Source organism: Melanerpes formicivorus, unplaced genomic scaffold (assembly GCF_026170545.1).
Source record: "Melanerpes formicivorus ecotype bairdi unplaced genomic scaffold, bMelFor1.0.p_v2 SCAF_10, whole genome shotgun sequence".
Taxonomy (NCBI): Eukaryota; Metazoa; Chordata; class Aves; order Piciformes; family Picidae; genus Melanerpes; species Melanerpes formicivorus.
Genome location: NW_027142362.1, coordinates 20578632 through 20603544, shown reverse-complemented (window position 1 = coordinate 20603544; position 24913 = coordinate 20578632). Strand labels below are relative to the sequence as shown.

At 39.8% G+C, this 24913-nt stretch overlaps 1 protein-coding gene across 4 annotated transcripts in view; it reads left to right on the top strand.

Annotated features, from left to right (window-relative positions):
• Window positions 1-990: 990 nt before the first annotated feature.
• Window positions 991-24913, top strand: part of SCAPER (S-phase cyclin A associated protein in the ER) — a 150494-nt gene continuing 126571 nt past the window's right edge. For 2 of the 4 annotated variants that reach the window (XM_068144134.1, XM_068144133.1), the window contains exons 1-6: window positions 1318-1367; window positions 2792-2864; window positions 5209-5326; window positions 11974-12044; window positions 13180-13374; window positions 24648-24748. In XM_068144134.1, the coding sequence (XP_068000235.1) occupies window positions 2805-2864; window positions 5209-5326; window positions 11974-12044; window positions 13180-13374; window positions 24648-24748 (545 nt within the window). In that variant the 5' untranslated portion in view covers window positions 1318-1367; window positions 2792-2804. Of the gene's footprint in view, window positions 1093-1313; window positions 1368-2791; window positions 2865-5208; window positions 5327-11973; window positions 12045-13179; window positions 13375-24647; window positions 24749-24913 lie in introns of those variants that run through there. The other 2 variants (XM_068144135.1, XM_068144136.1) reach the window with 2 other exon arrangements.

Genomic DNA, 24913 nt, shown 5'->3' with positions numbered 1-24913 from the left:
AGCAGCAGGATTTGATGTGAAGCCTAGTGCAGCACTCAGCTCAGCAGCAAACCAGAGGCAGTTGTGGAAACTCAGACACTGATAAATAATGAACAAGCTGTTTACTGAAGAGGTAGAAGGGATTTGTATGAGACCCTCCAGGGTCACCTGGCTCAGCTCTCTGCTCAGAACCAGAGTCAAGTATATGTGTAATTTCTGAGAGGTGTTCATACTGCTGTTCCTGGAAACTTCAGCTGAAGCATGCCTAATCTCCCAAGCCATCTATTCCATCTATTATTTTTAATGGTTTAGAGATGTCGACTTAAATTATCCTGATAACAGTTTAGGCCTCCTACTCCTTACCATCCCTTCACAGCAGGGGAAATGGATTCTTCTTTTTCTTCACAACCATGCTTAACACTCCTACCACATTTCCTTTTGCCCTTTTTTAAAAATAGAAGCTAAATAGATTCAACCTGTCTAAAAGTAACTTTTTCCAGACCTCAGATCCAGTGAAGAGGACTGGCTGCTCCATGAGCCCCATCTGTCTCCAAGTACGGTGCCCAAGTTGGTTGCAGTTCCCAAACTCACGGCTCACCACCTGGGGTTAGGTGCCGTTTTGACATGTGCTGTACATACAACCCAGTGTATTGCACACAATTAGCTACTGGATCGCACATGTTCCACGTTCTCCTTTTTCCAGTTCCCCACTGGCGGGGAAAGCGCTGCATGCTGAGGGACTGGCCATCAGCACCTCGGCGGTTCCGCCAGGCTCGACCTGACGGCACCTCGGGGCCTTCTCACAGAGCTGACAAGCCAGCCCCAAACGACAGGCGGCCCAGCAAACACAGGGGGGCCCTCGGTACGTCTTCCGAGACCCCTTTCCAGTCCCGCGTCGGAGACGCTGTGTGTGGGCAAACTGAGGGCACTGCCTCACCGGCGCGGGCGGCGCATGCGCAGCGAGCCGGGCCGGGCCGGGCCCGGGGGGGCACACGAGCGTGGCGCGCTGCGGCGGGCGGGCAGTCGCTGGGGCTGGCGCCGCCGGCGGCGGGATGCGATGACATCACCGCGGCGGGACGCGCGCGGGCGGGACGGCGCGGCGCGGCGGAGAGCGTGAGTGGCCGCTCCGCGCGCCCCGGTGCGGGGGAGGGGCGCGGCGGCGGGGCAGGGCGGCGCGGGGCGCGGCGGCGGGACAAGATGGCGGCAGGCCAGCCCTCCCCCTCCTCCGCCCCGCGGAGCCCCCAAGCACTACCCCTACGGGCGCCTCTGGGCCCTCGGCCTTTGCGAGTGGCCTGGCCCTGCCCAAATCTGCGCAGCGCAAAGGCGGGTGAGGGAGTGAGGAGGCCGGTTGCCACAGGCAACCGGGAAGCCCTTGGCGAGCGGCATCGGTGGGTGTCGGCTAGGCCTTGCCGTGTTGGGGAGCTCGGCCGGACGCCTTGCCAAGGAGGGGGGCTCCGCATCAGTTCTGCTTCAGCCTGTTGAAAGGGGCCTGTGCCTTCCGAATCAGGCTGTGCCCACTCTTGTCTGAAGCCGGAGCCACGAGCAAAGGCTGTGAGGAAATTAGGAATTGCTCAGTCTGAGGGAGATTCTTGTGCTTGTAAGCCTCAGCGCTCCCTCAAGGCGCACAGGTCCACATCTCTTGTGTCAACGTTGTAGCTGGGGAAGGGAGAGGCGCACATAGTGAGAAAACTCAACTGATCAAAACTGATCTAGGGTGTAGAAATATTTGCATGGTGGCCTGCCCTTGCTGTCAGAGAAAATCCTGGTTACAGAAAGTGACAACGTAGTAGGTCTTCCAGTGTCCTCAGGAGTAGGAGTTGTCTTCTCTAGGTTTTGTTTAAATAGATTCTCGGTTCTAGTCTATATCTAGACACACTGCTGTACAGGGAAAATAACTCAGGTCCTACCTATTTTTTCCTCATATATGGCAATCTAATAAGCTTTTATCACACCTGATTATAACCAGTTAGTTTGGTAGTCAAAAGCATACCTGATTTTCTGAGATACCTCAGTGAAGACACTTGATGCTGTGCCTGTGCTTAATGCCTGAAGTGATGCTGAAGTGAACTCTTCATTTTAAAAAACCTCAGCTTCCTTCAACTAGCTGCAGCATGTTTCAGTTTTCATAAGCTCAGGAGGTCTTCTTAAAGCATACAAACAAGTGCAAATCTGAACAATACCTATTTGTTGACAGACGTTTTGCCTGTTTACTTATAGAAAAATCATCAGTTTGGGGGAGTACAAGATGTAATATGAGAACAAGTGAACACCCCACTTGAAGCCAGTATCAATAATGATAGAGCAACAAAGTCAGGCTTTGGAGCTGATTAAGGATTAGCCTTCTTCCATTACCAAACATCTGATAATTTAGAGGTGTCTTTAACTTCTGGGTAGTGTCTGTCTTCTTCAGAAAAACTATGGCAGGAGAGTGTTTGTACTTGCATCAGTGACTGGCTAGAATTTATTTCAATCTTGTAGGATTTGATTTGATTTTATTTCAGAATTGTTATCACTCTTCTGGAAATTGTTGCTAAATCTGTAAAGCATTAGTCTCACGCACTTCTGCATGTGTGGCAGCAATTCTGCAGGTCAGGACTGGATAAATGTATCCACTTTCTTAGAGTTGACTTCTGCTGTTTGTTTTACTTTGCTTCATGACTTAAGTATCAAATACCAGATCTATAGTATATCTGTAATTCATTTTTGGTTTTGAGCTGCTAACCAACTTCGCTGTGTTCATCTGTTGTCCGTGACATGAGTGCTGCTAAGAAGTGGTGATTTAAATTAACCGATTGCCTTTATTTTGATACAGGTATGAAAACTCAATGGGGTCATCCAAAAATGTAATAAGTGAGCCTGTTGAGGAGGAAGGCTATAACATGATGGTAAGATGTTCAGCTACTATAACAGTATGGTAGGATTTTTCATACTGCAAGGAAACTAATTGTTCATGTTGGGATTCATTGGGTATTTTGGTTCATTTACACCGTTTCTGAAGCTATTGATTCTAGGAACTGAGTCAGTTTCTTTTATTAAAACCATGATGAGAAACTATCAAAACTGAATTTTACTATAGGAGAAATTTGAGTATTTCTTCTGGTTTTGCATAATACCTAGTTAGTATGTTGCACCTTCGAATGTTTGTTTCAGGTCGTTCACATTTTAAACTGCTTTTGTTCAGACTGCTCTAGCATAAGACCATGTTTGGTTTCACTAATAGGGTGGCGTTCTTTGAATTAGATGAGGTTAGAGCTGAGGTGGTTTTCTCTGATAATGCAATGGATGAAACTGATGGTTTTGTTTATTTATGTGAACACTATTAAGGCAAGAATCCTTATAAAAAGTCCTACAGTCCTTCATAGCCATACAAAGAAGCAGTGTAGACTAAATAACAAGAATGTGCTACTTAAGGGTAACCAAGTTTGCAGTCTCTCATTTTGCTTATCAGATGATTGTATCTAGAGCACTTTGAAGAAGATAACTTCTTTGGACAGTTAAGTAGCAGGTAGGAGGGATTCAGTTTGAGGAAGCAGTCAAAAACTTGTGTATCAGTATCTCTTCACTCGTGTCAAGGAGGCTTTTAGAGCTTGCTTTTGTCTAGTCAAACAAAAAGACTGTGGTGATACCCACTATGACCTTTGGCACAGTAGCTTACACGTCTCTGTGGCTGTACACTTTATTATTGCTAACTATCCCCCTGAAACCTCCTTTAAGGGTTTGTTGTTTTCTTTTGACTGGCATCTTGTGGGGACTAGAATTTTAGATCAGGCTCTAGTTTCGTGAATCACAGTACTTGGATGATGGAAGGTGTATCATTAAGAAACAAGGGGTTAAAAACCCAAACCAAATCTTAATCAACAAAAATGCCTAGCAAGAATAAGCAATTATTTTCTGTAGAATAAGGATGGAGTTGAACCAATTTAATACAAATCCTTGGGTTTTTTTGTGTTCTTTGCTTAGGCTTCTTTGGGCCACAATATGTAATTTGCTTCATTTATTTCTTTAGATTTGACAAAAATTCACCTACCTAGATAGCAGTGCTGGTTTTTCCTTTATGTTTACTATATGGTAGTGTCTATAGGTGGGTGTGTGGAGCACTAGGTGGCACACTGCAGCTTTAGAACAAGCAGTTGAGGACATCTGGATAAGAGAAACCTAAGTTAAGTGCCATTATATATGCATTGAAGTAAAAACAGTTTCTCATTTGTGGTGTTTCCTACCACCTTAATAAACTATAGCACTCGTCCACCATGCTCATTTTTACTGTATTTCCTTTCTAAAGATGTGGTGTGCTATATAAAGCAAAGTGCTTGCAGGCTTAAGTCATAATGACAATGAGAACAAAAAGGAAAGGTGTGTCTTCTGATGAGTAGTGATATAGGAAATCGGTCTGTCCATGCCTAAAACAACGCTCAGATTAATGTGGCTTCTTTGTGGATACCTTTGTCAGTGCTTGAAGATAACCTGGTCAGCAGTTCTGTGCTCATGGTACATGAATTTATTATTGCAGTATGTAGTTTGGCTTTGTTTCAGATTATTTTCTGTGGACTAACTTGATACTTTGTGGAAGGGCAAGATTGTATCTAATTGACATCTGCCATTGGATACAAATATTTCTTAATATATTTGGTTTCCAACGTCTTTCAATAGTGTGTTTTGTAAGTGCAAGAAATGTGTTTACTAGGTATATGAAGTTCAACCTCAGTGTCTCTCCTGTCTTTGAACAGCTGCAGCTTTCTAATGATAACAGCTGACTTTAGTTGCCAGGAAGTACTTTCTAGGTTCTTGCCCTAGTAAAAGCATGCTAGGGGTTTTATACCTCTTTCAGATGGTTCTAATAAATCTTGTGCCTTTGTCCAGTCACTTAACGTGTATTTTGGTCCCATGCAGCTTTTACCTTTAGTAATTAGTGTTAATTAACACAAGGTAACAAAAGCATTTTTTAAGTCTACTGTGATGCTCCAGCAGCATTAAGAATCAATAAAGGAAGGTTAAAAAGTGTGGTGATACTGAGGGCTCAGTAGTAACTGGCATGTCATGATGAATCATTTTGCTTATCACACATACAAATGATTGTGAAAATGAGAATGTACACCTGCTTCAGATATTCTAGAAAAAGTCAGTACCCACACACCCCACCTGATGTGGTTTAACAACATATTGGATGAAATTAACATATTAAACCAAAAATGTACGTGTTTTTTCCATCCCTGTATTTGTTGTTTTCAGGCTTCCTTCCAGCGCTCTAATAGCCATGACAAAGTGAGGAAAATAGTTGCAGAAGAGGGACGTACAGCTCGGAACCTGATTGCATGGAGCGTTCCACTGGAAAACAAAGAAGATGAGGGTATGTGTTCAGCAGTCTTCCACCAGCTTTTTCCACTTCCATCCATTTGTCTGCTGGAGTTGCTCACCTGGAAATGTATTTCTTACATAGGATCTCTATTGAAAAATAAGTGATTGCGTTTAGCACATGTAGGGTAGCGGTAAAGCTTTTTTCCAAAGTGCACCCCATGCTTGACAGATCATTTGTGAAAACCTTCACAGTGACAGATGAAAATCTGGTTTTGTTTTATCTGTAAGCAACATCTCTTTTGCTGCTATTACCAAGATTTGTGTGTGATATGTTGTGTTAAACAGAGCTTTTGTAACTTGGGAATTCAGAATTGCAGGGATGGCTTAGGATAATCCAGCAAATTGCACTGTCTGCTCTGAAACAAGTAAGTTTGGAAGTTTCTTACAGTATCACTTCAGTCTTCAGTAGACATTTGTGAGAAATCTTTAAGGAGGGGGATATTTGAGGATGATTTTCCGTAACACAAGACCTCAGAACAGTTTTGTTACTGTTGTAATACTCTCTTGTGGTGTGATGTCTTAAGGAGCCAGGAACTGACTTAAATTTTCATACTGCTTAAGCTGTTCCAGATGTCAGAATGCTGTTTCTGAGGACTTAAGTGTTTTTGTAGCTCACATGTCCCTGTGTGAATGCTGCTGTCTCTGAGACTTAAGCAGGAGTGTCTAAAAGTGTAGTGTTGTGTTTGGTTTTTTTTTGTTTGGTTTTTTTGGGGGGGGGGCTTTGGTTTGGTTGTGATGGGTTTTTTTTGGCTTTTTTGTGTATGTGGTGTGAAGGTGGTTGAAAAGTGGAACAAATTGCCTAGAAAAACTCTGGGCAACCTTGGAGATGGTTAAAACCTGTCTGGACAGTCTGGGCAGCTTGCTCTAGCTGACCCTACTTTAAGCAGGGAGATTGGACTAGATGGTCTGTAGAGGTTCCTTCCAACCTCAGCTGTTCTGTGAGCCTACTGGTGGAAGAGATATTTCTATGAGAAGTTCTGTCTTAAGTAGCAAGATAGTTAACCCTGTGTCTGAAGCAAATTGATGCTTAGTTAAACAGTCTTTGGCTTGCTTTATGCATGAAGGTGTATTTGTAGAGTTTCTTTTCTTCTTTCTAAAGCTGCAAAGTCTAAAGTCACAGAAGACATTGAGTTGCTTGAGATATTTGTATATAGACATTTGTGTGGGTTTCATGAAGGACCCTTCATTCAGTTGGGATGAGCATTGAGAAGCAGAACAACAGTTAACATTTAAAACCTGCTATTTTTAAATGCTACCTTGCTTTTAATAGTCTTTGAGAAACTTTCATTTTCCTTAAATGAATGTGTTTGAGCTGTAGCATAGTTTGCTGTAATGTTTTCTGTCAAAACATGAGGAATTAATACAAAAGTGAATTTTTTAGCCTTTATTAAGTGTATTAATGTCCTCCTTTTGATTGAATTAACACCACTGTGATTTTAAAAACTTTTTATCACTGCTGCTTTCTTCATTTTACAATTTCTTTATTCAATCCCGGCCTGGCATTTTGTATACTGCAAAGGATCTGATGATAATTGCCTGATGGAGAATTTCCCTGTGGAAGGGAACTTGTGGCTAATGAAAGTCTGTCAGAGCCTGATTTTTTTCTTTTCCCTCTTGACCTTGTCTTGGCATAGAGCATATATATGTTGGTGTCAGTGAGCTCTGATTCATTTTGTGCTGATCTTTCACTATGTACTTTGTCCCTGAGGAATGATGCAGCAATATTAAGAATTGGAACAGGTCTAATTTGCTGAGGGGTTGTGTAAATCAGGCCAAAGGTTCAGGTTGCCTGAGCCTGTCTTGCAAGCCTACTGTACAAAGCACAATTTTTTTCTTTGGGTGTTTTTTTTCTGCTTGCAACATTCAGAGGTGTGGCTTTGGCATTTTATGTGATTTAGCATTTTATATATGGTTACTCATGAGGAGATTTTTTGTTTTCTGCAGAAACAGTGAGGGTATAGACATTAGCTGTTACTACTGGTAGTGTTACAGAGGGTTGATAAAATGCTAGATTAATTTCTTTCAGCTTACTTCCTTTCTGTTTCCTTTTAAAATTGTATGCTTGTGTCCTTCTTACCATTTAATGTTTCCTCTGAAAGATGTGTATATTTTTATAGAGGATATGGGAAAAAGAGCAATAAAGAACTGCAATCAAAACCTTGTAATTACTTAATGGAAATATGTAGTTCCTGCCAATAAGAAACACTTCCTTAAAAAGGAGAGCAGTTTCTGGAGTGGCAGGTGGCACTTCTGTGATGTGTTTTTGAGCAGCATGCACCCTTGTCATGTCAGATCTGAAATTGTAGTTATGAATACAGATGGATGGCAGGAGAAAATCCACAGCATGATGGCAGTGGTCTAGAAGAGGTAGTGACTGTTAACACATTTCAGCTATTGAAATTAAAATACTCCTCCACAAAGTTCCTTAATAGGCAGCAGATTTTGTGGATAGACTAATTAGCAGTATTTTACTTTGTGTCCTGGGAGGAGAGTCTTATAACTGTGAAAATTCACTAGTGGGCTATTCTGACTGCACAGTTACATTTTCATTCCAAATCTATGGCCACTGAGCGCTTAGTGCAGTCACTCAGATCTTGCCAACCTTGGAAGGCTGTCGTCATTCTAATGGAGGATTTCAGAGTTTTATTCATTGTAATTTTTTTATGTGCCTAGCATGAAATCATGGCATAGCATAGAGATAAGTGCTGCACACAAATTTTATACAAAATCTAAGCTATATTAGCAACAGTTAAGGTATCCCGAAGGCTTGACATTTAAATGTTAATAGAAGGTAAGGTAGCTTTGGAACTTCAAGAGATGTGTCAAAGTGGAAAATCTTGTAAGTGTTACCTTCTTATTTCATATTTATTTTAAATCATTTGGTCTCTCACCACACAGAATTCGCTTGTAGATTAAGCATTTCAGGGTAAGGAGATGTATTTATTGGTTGAAAGGTACCCGACACACTCTAGGGAGCCTGCAGTATAATCTACTGCTTTAGCAAGATCCTGATGGAATAAATAGATGTTGAAGTATGTGCTAGAAGTCATGAAACTTGGTTCCCTTTGGCAAAGTAAGAAAGTCTTGAGAGTCATGACTGAAAACACGGTATGTCAGCCCTGGCAACATTGGATCTGGTTGTAACTGGCAGAATACAACATAAAGACAAGTGTGTTCTTTAAAACCTTTAGGTTTCAAACCTTGTATTTCACTGAAATAAATGTGAATCAGTCTAGTGCTGGGAGGTTATCTTCTGGATGAGACAGAGACAGTGATTTGCAAAAATCTTACACAACATTTGTTGCTGTGATTCAGTCCAGAGATGGACAAACATTGAGAATTTTGGTTATATCTGTGATTCAAGGCAGTTATTTCTTCAACTATTACCACTTAGGAAAATTGTATCTGCTACTTCTCTACAAAATTTAAGGAGAAGATATGGTTTATATTAGAAACTTCAATATGCTTCCTCAGTTAAGGAGTCAGAAATAATCAGTCTCATGTGGTTGCTTCCTCTAAGCAGATGCCTCTGCCTTATGTTAAATGAGGTTCAGGGAACCAGCTCTTATCCAAACCTTATGTTTGTGGAAATGTTTCTTGAGATGCACAACTGGGCTAGTGAGATAGGTTCTGGAGTACAGGCTCATTGTGTGTAGCAGTGGCACTAGATTGTGAACTGGCTGTTTTACAGGTTTTATAGATAGCATAGAAGAGGAGGAGTGAGAGAGTAGATAACTCACACCATGTATAAGAACTGGAGGAAAATAACAAAATGCCTACTCAATTGTATTCTCAGATTCAATTCAGAGAGATGAAAAGAAATACAATAGTTTTCATTCCTGCTGTAGGTCTCATAAACAGTGTCAGAGACAACTGAAACCACGCATGCTGCTGATCTCTGCTACAGTGAGAACAGAAATGAGGGCTGGTATTGAATACTAAATTTGAAGGCAATTCTTGTGTCAGTAAAACTACCCTAAAGAGAGATAAGAGGATGATTGTTGAGATTGTTAGTATAAAAGATAGCTTTTGAAAATAGTTTATCAACTTTTGGGGTTTTTTTTTTGAGATACTAGCACCTCAGCTTTTTGTGACAGGAAGTCAAATCGTAAACAAATCGTAAACCCTGTGTACTCCATGTTTATAACCAGAGAGGAAATGGATTTCCCAAGTGAGAAATCTGACTCTGGCTCCCTGAATACTACTTTATATATTTCACATTGGCAACTTAATAGCTAATGAGATAATCATCTTTGGCCACTATTATTTTCCTTAAAATTCAGTACATTCCAAGCAGCCCTTCATGTGACTTGGAGTTTTTCCAGTGCTTCTTGTGCCAATGCTAGTATTGTATAATTACATACCAGTAGTCACTGGATATGCACATAACCGTTGGGCAAGGCTCTTGCGTTGTCACTACTTGTGAATATGAAAGGACAAAAGCAGAAAGGAAGATGTCTTCTAATAACCAGTGGCACTTGCTGGAAGAGAAAGAATAATAAAACTCAGAAATGTGGCTGCTGCTGAAATACAAAACTTCTTGGCCCATGCGTCTGAAGGAATAATGAATCCTTGCCACACACTGCTTGGTATTTCCCCAAGTTTTGATTTCTCCAAATGTGTACCTTAGTGCCTGAAAACTTGCCTTTGCCCTTGCAGGGAACTTGTTCAGACATCTCCCAGTTCTTAGGTGATGGATTCATCTTCTTATTTAGTAGAATATAAAGAGACTGTAACTTTTTCTATGCTGTCATCTATCCTTTTTTAATTTTAACGTGCCTATGTTTATTTGTATTTAACTGTTCAGTTCCAAATGCCACTGCATGCAAGATCTTGTCTATGCAGGATGTAAATCACCAGAAGAGAGACTTTGGTGACTGAAATATTTCAGTTATAATCTGATGTGGAATTGATCTGCATGTTAAGCTTTTTAATGAACAGAAGCTTTTATACATACAGTAGCCAAATACTTTTTTTTCTTGAATGCTGCAAATGGAGTTCAGTATATTAATTTGTAACCTGTTAATTTGGCTAATGCAGCATTTAAAAAATGAATTATCAAGCAAATAGGTTTTAATTTGTTTGAAAATTACAGGCCTTGTTCTCTGGAATAGCCACTGATGCAAAACAGATGTATAGCTGCTTGATTCTGACAGGTTTACAGCTGCTTTACATAAGAAGAGCAATGTAAAACAGCTGGACTATATTAGGGAATTTGGGCCAAGAACTGTTAAGAACATAACTGGACAGTTCTGAAATGCAAGAATGGTCTCCATGATCAAGGAAGGAACTATATTCAACTAATCCATTTATTTGCTTTGCTTCATACAGCTAAATAATCTTGAAACCTTTACTGAGATGTAATCTGTGCTAGAGAGTACTTTTGCCATGCTTAGTATTTTGTCTTATCATGCTTTTATGTTTGTAATTGGATCTTGTGATTTTTCACGTACAAGTTAGATACAAAGTTGGAGGAATAAAACTTTTAATTAAAAAAAATTACTATTTTTTAACCCCTGAGCAAATCTCAAATGTAATAATGCAAACATGTTGTGTAGGTGTTGGCTAACACAACAATATAATTCTGAATCAGTTAAGAAATTGCCACCACCACAGCACTGAGACCTGAAGTTGTCCTTTGTGACTATCGGAAATTAAACTGATTTTGGAAGCATAGTTGCTAACCTCACTTCATGGGGAGACAGGTACATTGGAGAAGACATTTCAGATCTTAAGGGGACTGATTCATGCGCTCTGTATGTTCTTCTCTCTTCCTTTGGCTACCTAAACGTAGGTGAACTCAATCCAGTCCCAGGTTCTGTTTTTCCCCATCTTCTTTGTCAGAAAATGCATAAATCTACTGGTAGGCTGTTTGGACACTTCAAGACAAACTAAGTTATTACAATTGTTTTCCCTAGTAAAGAAACTGTTTTAATTCTGTAATACCTGATAGAATAGAATAGAGTAGAGTAGACTAGACCAGGTTGGAAGAGACCTTCAAGATCATCGCATCCAACCTATTATCCAACCTGCCTAATCAACTAAACCATGCAACCAAGCACCCTGTCAAGTCTCCTCTTGAACACCTCCAATGATGGTGACTCCACCACCTCCCTGGGCAGCCCATTCCAATGGGCAGTCACTCTCTCTCTGTAGAACTTCTTCCTAACCTCCAGCCTAAACCTCCCCTGGTGCAGCTTGAGACTCTGTCCTCTTGTTCTAGTGCTGGCTGCCTGGGAGAAGAGACCAACCTCCACCTATCTATAACCTCCCTTAAGGACTGATTGAACAGTCATTCAAGAGCAGAGGGTTTCTTCCATCTATACAGAAAACCAGTATTCTATTTGATATGTAGATTGCAATAACAGAATTTTCTGAGGCTCTGGGCACTTAAAGGTAGGTTATATATTTGTATAATGAGATTTATAATTCTTGCCTTTCTTTGTAGTTCTTTTAATTTTCTGGTATTATCCACATTCTTAACTGTGGAATATATATATGGAATACACAGTTCTGTAAACCTCTTACCTCTTGGATTGTGCCCCTGTCATTCCATTGCAAGATGAGGTATTTACAAATTAGAATGCTTTATTTAATTAAAGTTGCTGCCGTTGGTTGAAACAGTTGCTTCTCTCACAGGAAAATCAAAATGGCAAGCTGGTGGAAAAACAAAGAGAATGTCTCAAGGAACACATAAGACTACCAAACAGGTATCTGCTTATTTTTTGTTTATGACATAAAAATGTTTTGTGATGTCGCTGATACATTATTGACTGAATAATACATATGGAAATCTGAACATCTGTTGTATTTTTAAAGCATACAAGTTTGGAAGTCAAGTACTCAGAAGACAAAAACTGCTAGCATTTATGTGATCTTCTTCAGCCTTTACTTTTGGCACTTCGTAACCTCCAGATATATGACTTTCTGTTACTAATAATGTTAGGAGAGTGGTGTTTGGTAAAATAATGCAGGAGATTCTTTCTATAAGCGTGCTGCCTAGACCAAGGGTACCTTTCTGCCCAGATTCTGATGTAAGGAAATGCTGTTTCTTCACCTTACATGCTAGGGATTGATCCTGTTTTGGAAAAAAATAGTACAGCACTCAAACAGACTTGTCGTAGATAAAGCTGTCAAATTGCAATTTAAAACATCATGAGGACTCTTTCAGACTTGGTGTTAAGTAGGAGAAACTTGATTCCCCGGCACAGCACTTACATTGGTTTGAATTGGGCTTGCACTGTTAACAAGATGGTGAGTGGAAGTCTTAATAAAAGTGGTGTGTGAAAGGTTCCTGTTGTAACTAATGCAGTGCTTGCTGGCATCTCCTCTGCAGTGCAGCCATAACACATCGATCCACAGGACTAGCTTCATCAGCATTTCAATGACAGGAATGCTTTTACTGGAATGAGGGCTTAAAAAAGTTAAAGTCCTGTGTGATGCCTTGGTAATAGGTTTTAACTGTGATAAAATATTGCTGGAATGATTATTAGTAGAATGATATTTTCATCTCAGGATGATACAGAGTAAGTAATACAGGATATGTCATTAGAAATGTAGATTTCCAATGTGCCAAGTGGCAGAGTATCTTGTACTGTTGTGCAGTGTGAATGTTGAGTTATAAGTGCCAAAGAAATAGAATCTAGTTCTACATAGCTACTGCCTATATTTAAGATAATAAAGTGTGCTTTATTGTAGGAAGAAGTACTCTTTTTCATTGAAAAGTTTATCATTTACAAATGTCTGAACATGTTGAAAAAAATGTGTGTTGCACAGCGAACCCAACCTGCTGACCGCACCTCTGTTTGTTGTTTTCCTCTTCCACTGTATCTTCTTGTTTTTCAGAGCTCTGCCATGGATTGTAAATTGACAGCAGCAGCTGGAGATAAAACCTTTGACAAAAGCCCAACAAAAACAAGACAACCTCGAAAAGTTGATTTGCGAGCTCGATACTGGGCATTTCTTTTTGACAACCTCAGACGGGCAGTTGACGAAATCTATGTGACATGTGAATCGGATCAGAGTGTTGTGGAATGCAAGGTGAGTCCTCAGCTCTTCTTTGCCTGTTGACGCATGGCTCTTAGGATGCTTTTTTTATACTGACAAAAAAGCCAAATGGGGGCTTGGAGCTTCACAAATGTGTTGTTTTTTGATTTGTGTTTACTGAAGGCTTGTAAATAGGAAAACTGACAGTGTATTTCTTCAGATTTCAGAAGATGCATTTATCTTAGGCAGTGACTCGTTTTTGAAGTGTATAAAACCTCTGGTGATGAACATAATGTTACTAGATCAGTTTTTGCAAATTGAGTTCCGATTTTGTTGGTTTTTTTTTTCCTGAACACTGATTTTGTTATTTTTTCCCTATAGTGTTCTTTACTGTAGGTGGCACTGTTGTGGTTTGGCCTGTTTCACATCCGTTTGCTTCCTCTTAAGTTACTTGGTTAAGCATTGCTCCCTTTTTGCAGCGAGTTATCACTCTTCTAATTATCCCTGTGGTGTTTAGGAAGAGATTGGTGGTCAGACTTACATGGTGTCTGATTGGGATGCCACTGTAAGGCCTGCTTCCTAATTTCAAATAATCTATGTTTCTAATAGCTTGTGCATCTGTTTCACATTTTGTGATGATTTTCTAGTAGAAAGATCATTGTCATTTCATAAGAATCCCTCAATCTTTAGAAGTCAAATTCATCACAAGCACTAAGAGAAGCCAGAAGAAACGTTAAAGACAGGACTTTTTTTCATATATAACATGCTGAACACTCAACACATTCTGGAAATGATTATCTAATCACTGTAAAAAATTACATTTATCAATTCAAGTATACTTTTTTTCTTATCACATACATCTAGTTCTCTGCTGTAATCAGACACGGCCAAATTGACTTTGAGATTAGCGTACAAATACATTTCATTGAAAGCAGGTTTAAAAACTGAACAGTAGCTAGAGGCTTCCAAATCACTGGTTGGTTGCTCTAGCAGAATTTAACATCTTGTTACCAAACTGCCTTCCTGCTCAGGAAGCTTCTCTGGAGAATTTTTGGGTTTAAGAAAATAAGTCAGCCTTGCATTGTAATTAGATTAGCATTTGAAACTTTTTTATGACTGGAAGAGCAGAAGCATATTTGTATGATTATCACATATTTTGGTGGGGGTTAGATACCATTCAACATTTTAATCATGCTACTTGATCTGCTCTCAGATGGAGGTAGTACATAGCCTAAGTGGGAAGTCTGCATTTTAGTTAAGGCCTGACAATGGTGTTTGTGTGTATAAGGTTGTTTTTTTGCAAAACAGAGGTAGAGACAACCAAAAATGAATGAACAGGGGAGTCCACTGCTGTGTATGGTAAAATTTACCACAGTATAACTAAGGTTGGAAGAGACCTCAAGGATCATCGAGTCCAACTTGTCACCACAGACCTCATGACTAGACCATGGCACCAAGTGCCACATCCAGGCCCCTCTTGAACACCTCCCTGGGCAGCCCATTCCAATGACGAATGACTCTCTCAGTGAAGAACTTTCTCCTCACCTCCAGCCTAAACTTCCCCTGGAGCAGCTTGAGACTGTGTCCACTTGTTCTGGTGCTGGTTGCCTGGGAGAAGAGACGAACCCCTTCCTGGCTACAACCACCTTTCAGGTAGCTGTAGAGGGCAATGAAGTCACCCCTGAGCCTCCTCTTCTCCAGGCTAAACAACCCCAGCTGCCTCAGCTTCTCCTCACAGGGCTGTGCTCAAGGCCTCTTCCCAGCCTTGTTGCCCTTCTCTGGACACCTTCAAGTCTCTCAATGTCCTTCTTAAACTGAGGGGCCCAGAACTGGATACAGTACTCAAGGTGTGGCCTAACCAGTGCTGAGCACAGGGCACAATGACTTCCCTGCTCCTGCTGGTTACACTATTCCTAATGCAGGCCAGGATGCCATTGGCCTTCTTGGCCACCTGGGCACACTGCTGGCTCATGATTAGGCAGCTGTCAATCAGCACCCCCAGGTCCCTCTCTCTTTGGCAGCTCTCAGCCACTCTGACCCCAGCCTGTAGCTCTGCATGGGGTTGCTGTGGCCAAAGTGCAGCACCCCGCACTTAGACTTGTTGAGTGCCATCCCATCGGACTCCGCCCATTATGTAACATTCATACTGTTTTTACCTCTTAAAGATCCTTTTTCTCCCTACAAGAAAGTGCCAATCAGTTCTGTTGATTGATATTACTTATTTTGGGGTGCTTATTGTTGACAGGCATAGTCCAGTTTCTACCAGAGGTGAAGCTGTCAATGTGTACTAGCTAATTACTTACAGCAAAGTATCTTAACTGTGAATGCTTTGCATAACTTGTAATAGATATGCATTTACTTTTTTGGTACTACATACATAGGCTTCAATTAGGGAGTGATCACACTGGTGATTATCATGGAGCTATGTTGTAACTTTTGATGAAATACTGGTGACAATAAGCAACAGATCCTTGTGGAAACTGCGAGTCTTCCTTACCTCTGGTGCTGAAAAGCCAGTGCCTACTATCCTCCAACTGAAATATCTTGTCTAAGTGCAGCTTTTATATTGTGGAATATACATAAAGTGTTTACTGTGGTACTTCAACCTTTTTGGAGGTCATAAATTAGAATTGTGATCTAGTCTCAGAGTTCAGCTGGCAAACGCTATTAAGAAGCACTCATGTGGCATTGTTTTGGGAATTGACATAGCTTGGTAGGAGGTCTCTGTCCTGCAAATAAGTTAACTCAGTCTTTAGTTTGATCGTGACAATTGGGGCATGTGTATTTCAGTTCAGGTAAATAAACATCATCTGTTTGTTGCCTTGGCTTTGGTAGTCCTCTATACATCACTGTTAGTCCCCACATAAAATGTTGTAAGAGTTAGCAACAGAGGCATCAGCCCAGTTGAAAATGGATTAATGTATTTCTGCTATACCTAAAGAACTGAGAGGCTTTGGTAAATGAGGATTCCATATTGCCATATTTACTTCTCAATCTCCTTTGGCAGACTATCTTGTTAGCTCGTTTAATAAAGTACAGTTTCTATTTTACTGGGCATACGTGGGAACAGTACGTGGTTAAACTGCTACCTTTTCCTTTGTTTTTTGTAAGTGTGGTTTTGACAAATCCTGTTTAGGAAGATATATATCTGTTATGAAAAAAAAAACAAAAAACAAGCTTCCTTAAGTTCAGCTTTTAAAGGGGCATCTCCTCAAACTTAGGACTGAAGTCAAATGACAATGTGCTATTCTATTTAAACATTTTAGTTGTGTAAATACTGAATTAAGACCTGTGTAAAATTGTGATGACTTCTGGAATTTGAGACTTTCAGATTAACCTGGTAGAAAAGTGGGGGTTTATTTGGGTTTTTTATTTATTTTATTTTGTACCTTTTTCTCTCTTGTATTCTTACAAGTTGGTATAGATTTATTGATTACTGTGTCACTGAAGAGAATGTTTGATGCTCCCAAATCAGAAAGGGCTCTAGTGGCTGGTTGTGGTTGAAACTGCAGACGAACGGGTTGTGGTAAGGAAACAAACAGTGGAAATGTGTGTAAGAGGATCAGTGGTTGTGTATATTTTTCTCTCAGCTTTGGGTGCTGCTGGAATTGGTATTTTGCTATAGGTTTGGAATTGAGGACTCTCAGATAATGTCGATAGATGTATAGACATTGCTTTCATGCTTTGTATATAAAGATGTAAAGAACATGGTTAAAGTATTTCTGGAAGAGCTCTCAAGTTTAAGCATCATCTTAAGCACATAAAGCAGTTTATGCAATAGCAGGAGGAAGAGATTAGGTGTATTCTAATAGAGTTGCCTGTAACCTTTAACGTTTCAAAATGCTGATTGTATGGATATTCTATACATCAGCTAGTTTTCTGTGTGTCTAATGTGTGTATGAATATTTTATAACTTAGCATTTTCTATATTTGGGTGGTGAGCTTAGGCAGAAAAGTGATAGTTATGCCTGTAAATCTCTTCCTGTTTGCTATAAGGAATTAAGCCCAAAATTATGTGTAGATGGAAGAAGGCAGATTCTGCAGTCAGTTTTGGTCATTGGAATTTTGGTTAATGCAGCAGTGAAATATGTCTCCTGCTGCTGTTCTGTGATGGTCTGCAGGTGTCTATGCAGCTGAGTTTATTTATATTTATGTTTATATTTAAAAAGAGAAACAACACACCACACATAGACTTCTTATTGATAGAGTTTAGGCAACTGAATCTAGCAGCTAAGGAAGGATACTCAAGAAGCTCAAAACTTTAATTATTAAGGTTTATTCCTTCTAGAATGAATTCATTGCCTCAGCTGTTTGGGTTTTTGTGTGGTTTTTTTCCCTGTTAAAAGAGTTGAATTCTTTTATGTAAAAAATTAATTCTATATTATTTTTTAGTAACTATTTACTTGCTGCATGTACAAACTTTGTCTTTTCCATCCAGTATCACTTATTGGTATATGTCTATAAAGTTTTGGCAAAAGTAGTTTTTCTGCTAGATTCTAAAGCTTACAGTCACATTCTTAAATCAGTCCAACTTCAGTGTAGTTCTGTGAAAAAAGTTTCATTCTGCTTGAGATGAAAAATGCAGCATTGAAGTGCTGTTGTTCTGATCCCTATAGACAGCATAAGATACTCTAAAGCTTTTCTCTGGAAGATTTGTTGCATGTTGTTGTTCTGCAAAAGAACCAGCTGAAACAACTTCCTTTACGGTTTTCCAATCAGGGTGCTATCTGAGGGAGTTTGAGTTGATTGAAGGCCTCCCAGAAGGAGAGAGGAACTTAGCTCATTATCATTTCTTGCTGAAAATGTCTTGTGAGGGCTGCTTTTGGTTCCCAGGTATGCTAATTTCAGTGATTTGAATCTCTGCATGCAGACCCATGCTCAGCCAGCCTGATTACAGGCTTTTAAGGCAGGCTGGAAAATAAAACTGTTTCTAAACTTGTTGGACTTGAAGGTAGAAACCCAGATTTCTCTGATTTCAGTGAATAATTCACTCAGATGGTTGAGGTGATCCAAACTGGATCTTGATCCTATTTCTGCTGACAAGGGCCAGTTGAATTATGTCAATTCTACTTTTTCAGGAACATTATTTTTTTTTCTCCCACTGAGAAATTTTAAAACTTATGTTTTACAAATGAGAAAAGTACCTGCCTACAGGGTTTCTCACTGAAGGCTTTCAGGTAGAGATGATTTCTTATATGTGAATGTCACTTCTTGTAGTGCTACAAATCCTAGGAAAGGTATTTCAGGAAGGATTATGAAGTACCTTACTTCCTCAGTGCAGGCCTCTAAAGTGTTCTTTTTAGGCACAGTATTCTTTTTCTAGTGTTCTAGGTTCCTCTGGGTGAAAAAAATCTTGGCTTTTGAAAGGAAATAAAAACTCCTAAACAACCAAACTGCAAAATCTGTGGTTTTGAATTAAGGTTAATTCAGCACTTTTAGCTTTTTACACCTAAATTCTTTCAACTGCTAATTATTTCCCCACTGAAAATCTGGCATGTCTCCTTGTTTAGTTCACCATCTAATTAATCATTTTCCTGACTATCCATCCTTGTTTAACTTCTTTGTTCGTGACGTGGTCAGTGGCATTGAGTGCACCCTCAGCACGTTTGCTGACAACACCAAGCTCTGTGGTGCAGCAGGCATGCTGGAGGGAAGGGAGGCCATCCAGAGGGACCGCGACAGGCTGGAGAGGTGGCCCCATGACAGCCTCATGAGGTTTAACAAGACCAAATGCAAGGTCCTGCATCTGGGTCGGGGCAATTGCAAGCACCAATATAGCCTGGGCAGCGACTGGCTTGAAAGCAGCCCTGAAGAAAAGGACCTGGGGGTGCTGATGGATGAGAAGCTCAACATGAGCCAGCAGTGTGCATTTGCAGCCCAGAAAGCCAGTCACATCCTGGGCTGCATCAAGAGAAACGTAGCCAGCAGGTCGAGGGAAGTGATTCTCCCCTTCTACTCCACTCTGGTGAGACCCCACCTGGAATACTGTGTCCAGTTCTGGAGCCTCTATTCCAGGAAGGATCTGGAGGTGCTGGAATATATCCAGAGAAGGGCCACGAGGATGATTAGAGGGCTGGAGCACCTCTCCTATGAGGACAGGCTGAAAGAGTTGGGGCTGTTCAGTCTGGAGAAGAGAAGGCTCCGAGGTGACCTAATTGTGGCCTTCCAGTATCTTAAGGGGGCTACAAGAAAGTTGGTGAGGGACTTTTTAGGGTGTCAGGTAATGATGGGACTAGGCGGAATGGAACAAAAATAGAAATGGGTAGATTCGGATTGGATGTTAGGATGAAGTTCTTCCCCATGAGGATGGTGAGACACTGAAACAGGTTGCCCAGGGAGGTGGTAGAAGCCTCATCGTGGAGGTTTTTAAGGCCAGGCTGGATGTGGCTCTGAGCAACCTGATGTAGTGTGAGGTGTCCCTGCCCATGGCAGGGGGAATGGAACTGGCTGATCTTTGAGGTCCCTTCCAACCCTAACAATTCTATGATCCTTTGCATCATATGTGTATATGTAATTAATTAATTTTTTTTAAATCATTTTTATGTGAATAATTTATGTGATTGAGGCCCTGCATGTGCCCCCAGACCTCTACATTCATTCTTATGGAGCACATTTACTTTGGTAATGGTTACACTTCTCAGGAGCACATCCTTGACACAGAGTGCTTTATGGCTCTCGTATTGTGGGTGAAACAAGCTGAGGCCAGGTATCGTGCATTGAACACACTTGGTCTCAGAGGCCATATGTTCCTATAGCTCTGCTATCTCAAGTTTACTGCTTGGTATGGGTGAGAGCATTAAAAAAGGCACATCAGTTGAGAGAACTTCAGTTACTGGGAAATTACCCTGGGTTTTCCTCTGTTTTAGAATCTTTTATTTAAAAAATATTAATCTGCTATGTACCAAGGTTGGTAAGATGAGAGTCCTTTGACTAGACAAGTTGCTTCCTTTCATCCTTACCCAAAGCTGTAACCCCAGACTCTACTCTAAGTGTTTGTAATACAGCTGTAGGAAGACTACAAGGACATTTTTGAAGCAGTTTTTGTGTCAAGTTGCCTAAACACCTGGTTAAACAGGTTAACATTTAAAGAAAGAAAGGAGGAACTTAGATTACCTCCTAAGAGTGCTCTTCAGTACAAGAAAACAGACTTTATTTTGGTAAATACATAATCTAAAATATTCAGTGTAGATAATGAACCATATAAAGTATGCATAGTTTGTAAATAAACCCACACAATTCTAGCCTTGAGAATGAGCTACTGTGAGAGATGTGGTGATTCAGTTAATTTCTCTGCATTCTACTTTTAGGAACTATAATAACCTCAAAATCCTGCAATCTTCCATGCCTCCCTGTGTGCCACCTCCTTGTTTGAGAATGGGAGAATAAATGGAGAAGGTGACATTTCAAAGCCAGTGTGGGACTTCCAAACAAAGTTAATTTCTGGTTTTAGGGATTATAATAGACCTATCTAGGGCCTAAGTCAAATTTGCTCTGATTCAGGAATATAAGTTTTTTCTGATGTAGCTACTTTCTATATTTGAGATCCTTGTGGATTGCAAAGTAATTAATGTGATCACCCAACTGAAGAGAGAAGTACAGCTTAAATACACAGAAACCCAAGTAATGACTGAAAGCTGGGGAAAAGAAGGAAAAGCACAAAAAGAGCTTTTTGACATGCAAGACTGTTGATCAGAGAATTGAATAGAAGAGAGAAAGAAACAGGAGCCATATTGCAAATGATTTTTGGTTTATGTCACTGGTTTTCCTTGAAGTGTTGTTTTGTAACAGTATTGCTTTCTTTTTGAGTTTGAACTGGCTCTTTAAAAATCGTATGGGACGGATATGACCTTGAAAAATAATGGGATTTAAAATTGTTTTGACTCTAGCACAACCATAGTCTACCCCATAAAGGTTCCTTTTTGTCAGCACCTTCTCAAGTGGTACAAGTTTCCACTGCTTCAGCACCACAGGGTATATCTGCTGCACTGAGTAGCGTAGGTGAGCTGGCGAGCTGTATTGATGGCCAGGACCCCAGAGCCCTGCACACCAGTATTGTGTGTCAGTAGGACAAAGGGATGGCGCCAACCGGCCTGCTCTATGCGCCAGCATCTAGAATTAATTACAAACCAATCGAATCCGTTGCAGCCAATTGGTAAACTAATTGGTAATTTTAGCTGTACATCTATATGTAGTTATCTGGATGCCTGTAGCAGCGCTTTCAGAGCCACTTTTGTTCTGCTTCATCCTGCTTGACAAAATGGCCCTCCTAGCTTTAGGGAGAAAGATGTGCATCAGTGAATATGGGGCCGCTTCAGCTGCTTGTCTTGTTTGTATTCCCTTGTTCGTAAAACATGACTCGGGTTACAGCTGCATGGTTCTGCTCTGATCAGTTCTGATAATGTGTAGCTAGACATTCCTTAAAATAGGTTAAGACATTTATTGTATATTTTTTCCTGTGCCAACTAACTTCAGAAATATAGCTCAGATTTTATTTTTTTTTTGAGGAATATCTCAGTGACAGACTTGAAAAGTAAATGATTCAGAATTAAATTTTGCTTTCTATGCTCTTATTGTTAGTAAGAGTCAGCACAACTTAGCATGGGCTAACCTAAGTGGACATGAATTGAATTAGAAAACTGAAATTTTATTAGTGAAACTGAAAACAGAACTGGCTAAAATACTTGACTTGTTCATTTCTTCTGGCAGACTTTACTTAAGAATTATTTTGGGGCTGTAAACCAACTACCTTGTAAGAAAGATTTTTGTTAGCTTTTTTTCTTTTTTTTTCCTTTTTGAGTATTTCAAAAGAAAGAGCAACTTTTACATCAGCAGTGGTATTCTTCTTGATTTTCCTTGTGTTTGAGTTGCTTGTGACTTTTCCTTTCTAACGACCAGCTCTGTATCTGTCAGACCTACCAATTTAAAGGATATTTCTGTGGAAGATGAAATTGAGTTTCAAACTTGCATTGGTTGTTAAATAAAATTTAAAATCATCCATATAATTTTATATGAGAAAGCATTTTTCATACCTTAGAGGTCCTGTTTTTAGGACAATTGAAAGTAAGGGTGTCTGGGACACGATGTTACCTGTGCTGTAGTAGAGTGTTTTTACTGCTTTCAATATTACATATTTTACTGTTAACATTTCTAGTTATATCCTAGAACCAATACATTTTAATTTGTAATTCTTCCTAAAATATTTCTAAGTGCTGAGTATTAGTAATAATTATTTGCTTTGAGCAAAAAATGTCTTTTAATACCAGCAGGAATGACTGACATGGTAAAGACTTGCATAAACAGCAACACTTTGTCGTTAGTGGTTTTCCTTATACCGTAAAGTTCTGTTTGTATTTTAAACTCTGCATGTGAAGCTGATGTAACTTTTCAAACTCCATTTATGGAGTTTTATTATTTTCAGCATGTCATCAATGTAGAGTACAGCATACATTTTCATTGTCTTTGAAAGAGTAGATATGAAAGTTTCTATTTCTGATTGTTGCGATCTTGCTCTGCCTGCTTTAAAAACGCATTATTGTGCTTTGTTGGATGATAACCAGCTGCGCTGAGAAGGTGCCCTATGCCTGTTGGCTGTGATGGTCTGTGTGGTTTTTGTCCCATTCAATAAGTGATTTTTTTGTTTATATGTGGAATATAAGTGGTTTCCTAGCCGCCTGCATGCAGGAAGATTGCTTCTCTATCAGTGACAGTAGATGCCTATTGTTTGCTCAGGGGGAAAAAACCTCAGGCCGTTGCTCTGCTTTGCTGTGAAAAAATGGCAGCATTGTCTGAGTCAAGATTGCAGGATCCAATTTACCTGTGTTGTTTCTGTGTGTAATCTGACTTCACAGTGCTTACTACACTTGCACATTTGACCAAACTGGGAGTCAGTAGGTGAAGTCAGAATTTTCTGAAGCAAACCTTTTAGTTCCTTACTGTTCAGCCACTGACATTTTATCTACAAAGTTCATCCTCACAGTGTGAAGTCAAGTTAATTTCAATGTGTTTTCATAACAGTTAATTTTATTTGTTGGAGACCAATCATTAATTTCTACGATTCTAGCTCCTTAAAGTGCTTACAATATGTTAAATAAAACTCCAGCACACCCACATAATTTCTGACACTGTATGTTTAATCCTAGCCAAGAATTATGGGATGGACTAGGCTTCTCTTAAGATCCCTCCCAGTGGCATTGTTTTGTGATAACGTTTAAGTCTTTAAAGATGTAAAATATGTTCCTGACTACAGTGTTCAGTGATTAATTCATCTAAAACTGTGGGAGTTCTCTGGTAACTCCATATAGTTCAAAAGTAATTTTAGAAATGGTAGAGACTTACTTGCTTTGTAATGGTCCAGAAGCATGATGTGCATATTGACGTTGTAAAGTCTGATCATGTAATTACTCCATAGACAGGAATGTGCAATTAGTGACTTTTTTCCACTCGTGAGAGTGTACTAATCAGAGAAGAGAATGTAAACTTTTCATGTTGCAGTTTATCTTGCTTATTTCTCAGTAAGTTTGTTTCAGACTTGATGGTTTTAGAAACCAAGTCTAGTGCTGTGGTACTTCCCTTTTTGCCTCTCAAAATATCACCCTGAGAGTCTTTTTAATTTTTTAAAATTGGAATCTGCTTTATTAGTACAAGAGTGCTGATAATCTCACATGCCAATGGAATCTCTGCCATTCATCTGGGCACCTAGGAAAAGACATCATCTGAAAGTTCTGCACAATTCAAAGTCCAGAGGAGGAGTATAAGAGTAGGATACAATTTGCTGAACTTCAGAGGCATAAGAAGCACTTTTTTTTTCTGATGCAGGGTTCCCAGGATTCTCCAGAAGAGATTCCATCTCTCTGCTGCAGCTGCCTTTTGGGGCTTGCTCTATATTTACTTCACAAACAGATTAATCATGACATTTTTAGTCTTCCATGACTCTACCACGTTTTATAGACAGTTTGCCTATTTGATGAGGTACATTCAGCATATTTTAAAAGATAACTCTGACATATCCTGAAGCAGTGATAGTTGTGTATGTTAGAAATTATTTTCTTGCTAGATTTTACTATTTTGTCCTTAAACGTTGCTCCCAGAGATCTTGGGAAATGTGCATGTTTTTTGATAGGATAAATATTTTAATGTTTGTTCACATAAAATCTTCACTGTCTGGGCTGCTTTGCTGTCAGGAGGTTTCGTGGGTTTATTGGTTGTTGGTTTGTTTTTTTTATGGGAGCACTACAGACTAGTAAATTTCCTACTTTCTTTTCAGCTCCTTTGTTGGAGTGAGAGGATTGTATTTTAATACAAAAGCTGATGTCATGGTTGCTTTTCAGGAAGTCTTGATGATGCTTGATAACTATGTAAGAGACTTCAAAGCACTGATTGACTGGATACAGCTACAAGAGAAGCTAGAAAAAGCTGATGCTCAAAGCAGGTAATTAGATTTCATTCAAATATGGTCTCATAATAAACTTCATTTTATAGCAGAGATTCAGCAAAGGGAAACAATTTTAGGATTTGCTCTGGGACATCAGGAAAGAAATTTTCCTTTTGGACAGGGCTAGTGTGAGGATTTAGAGGGAATCTCATGCTCCCTGTT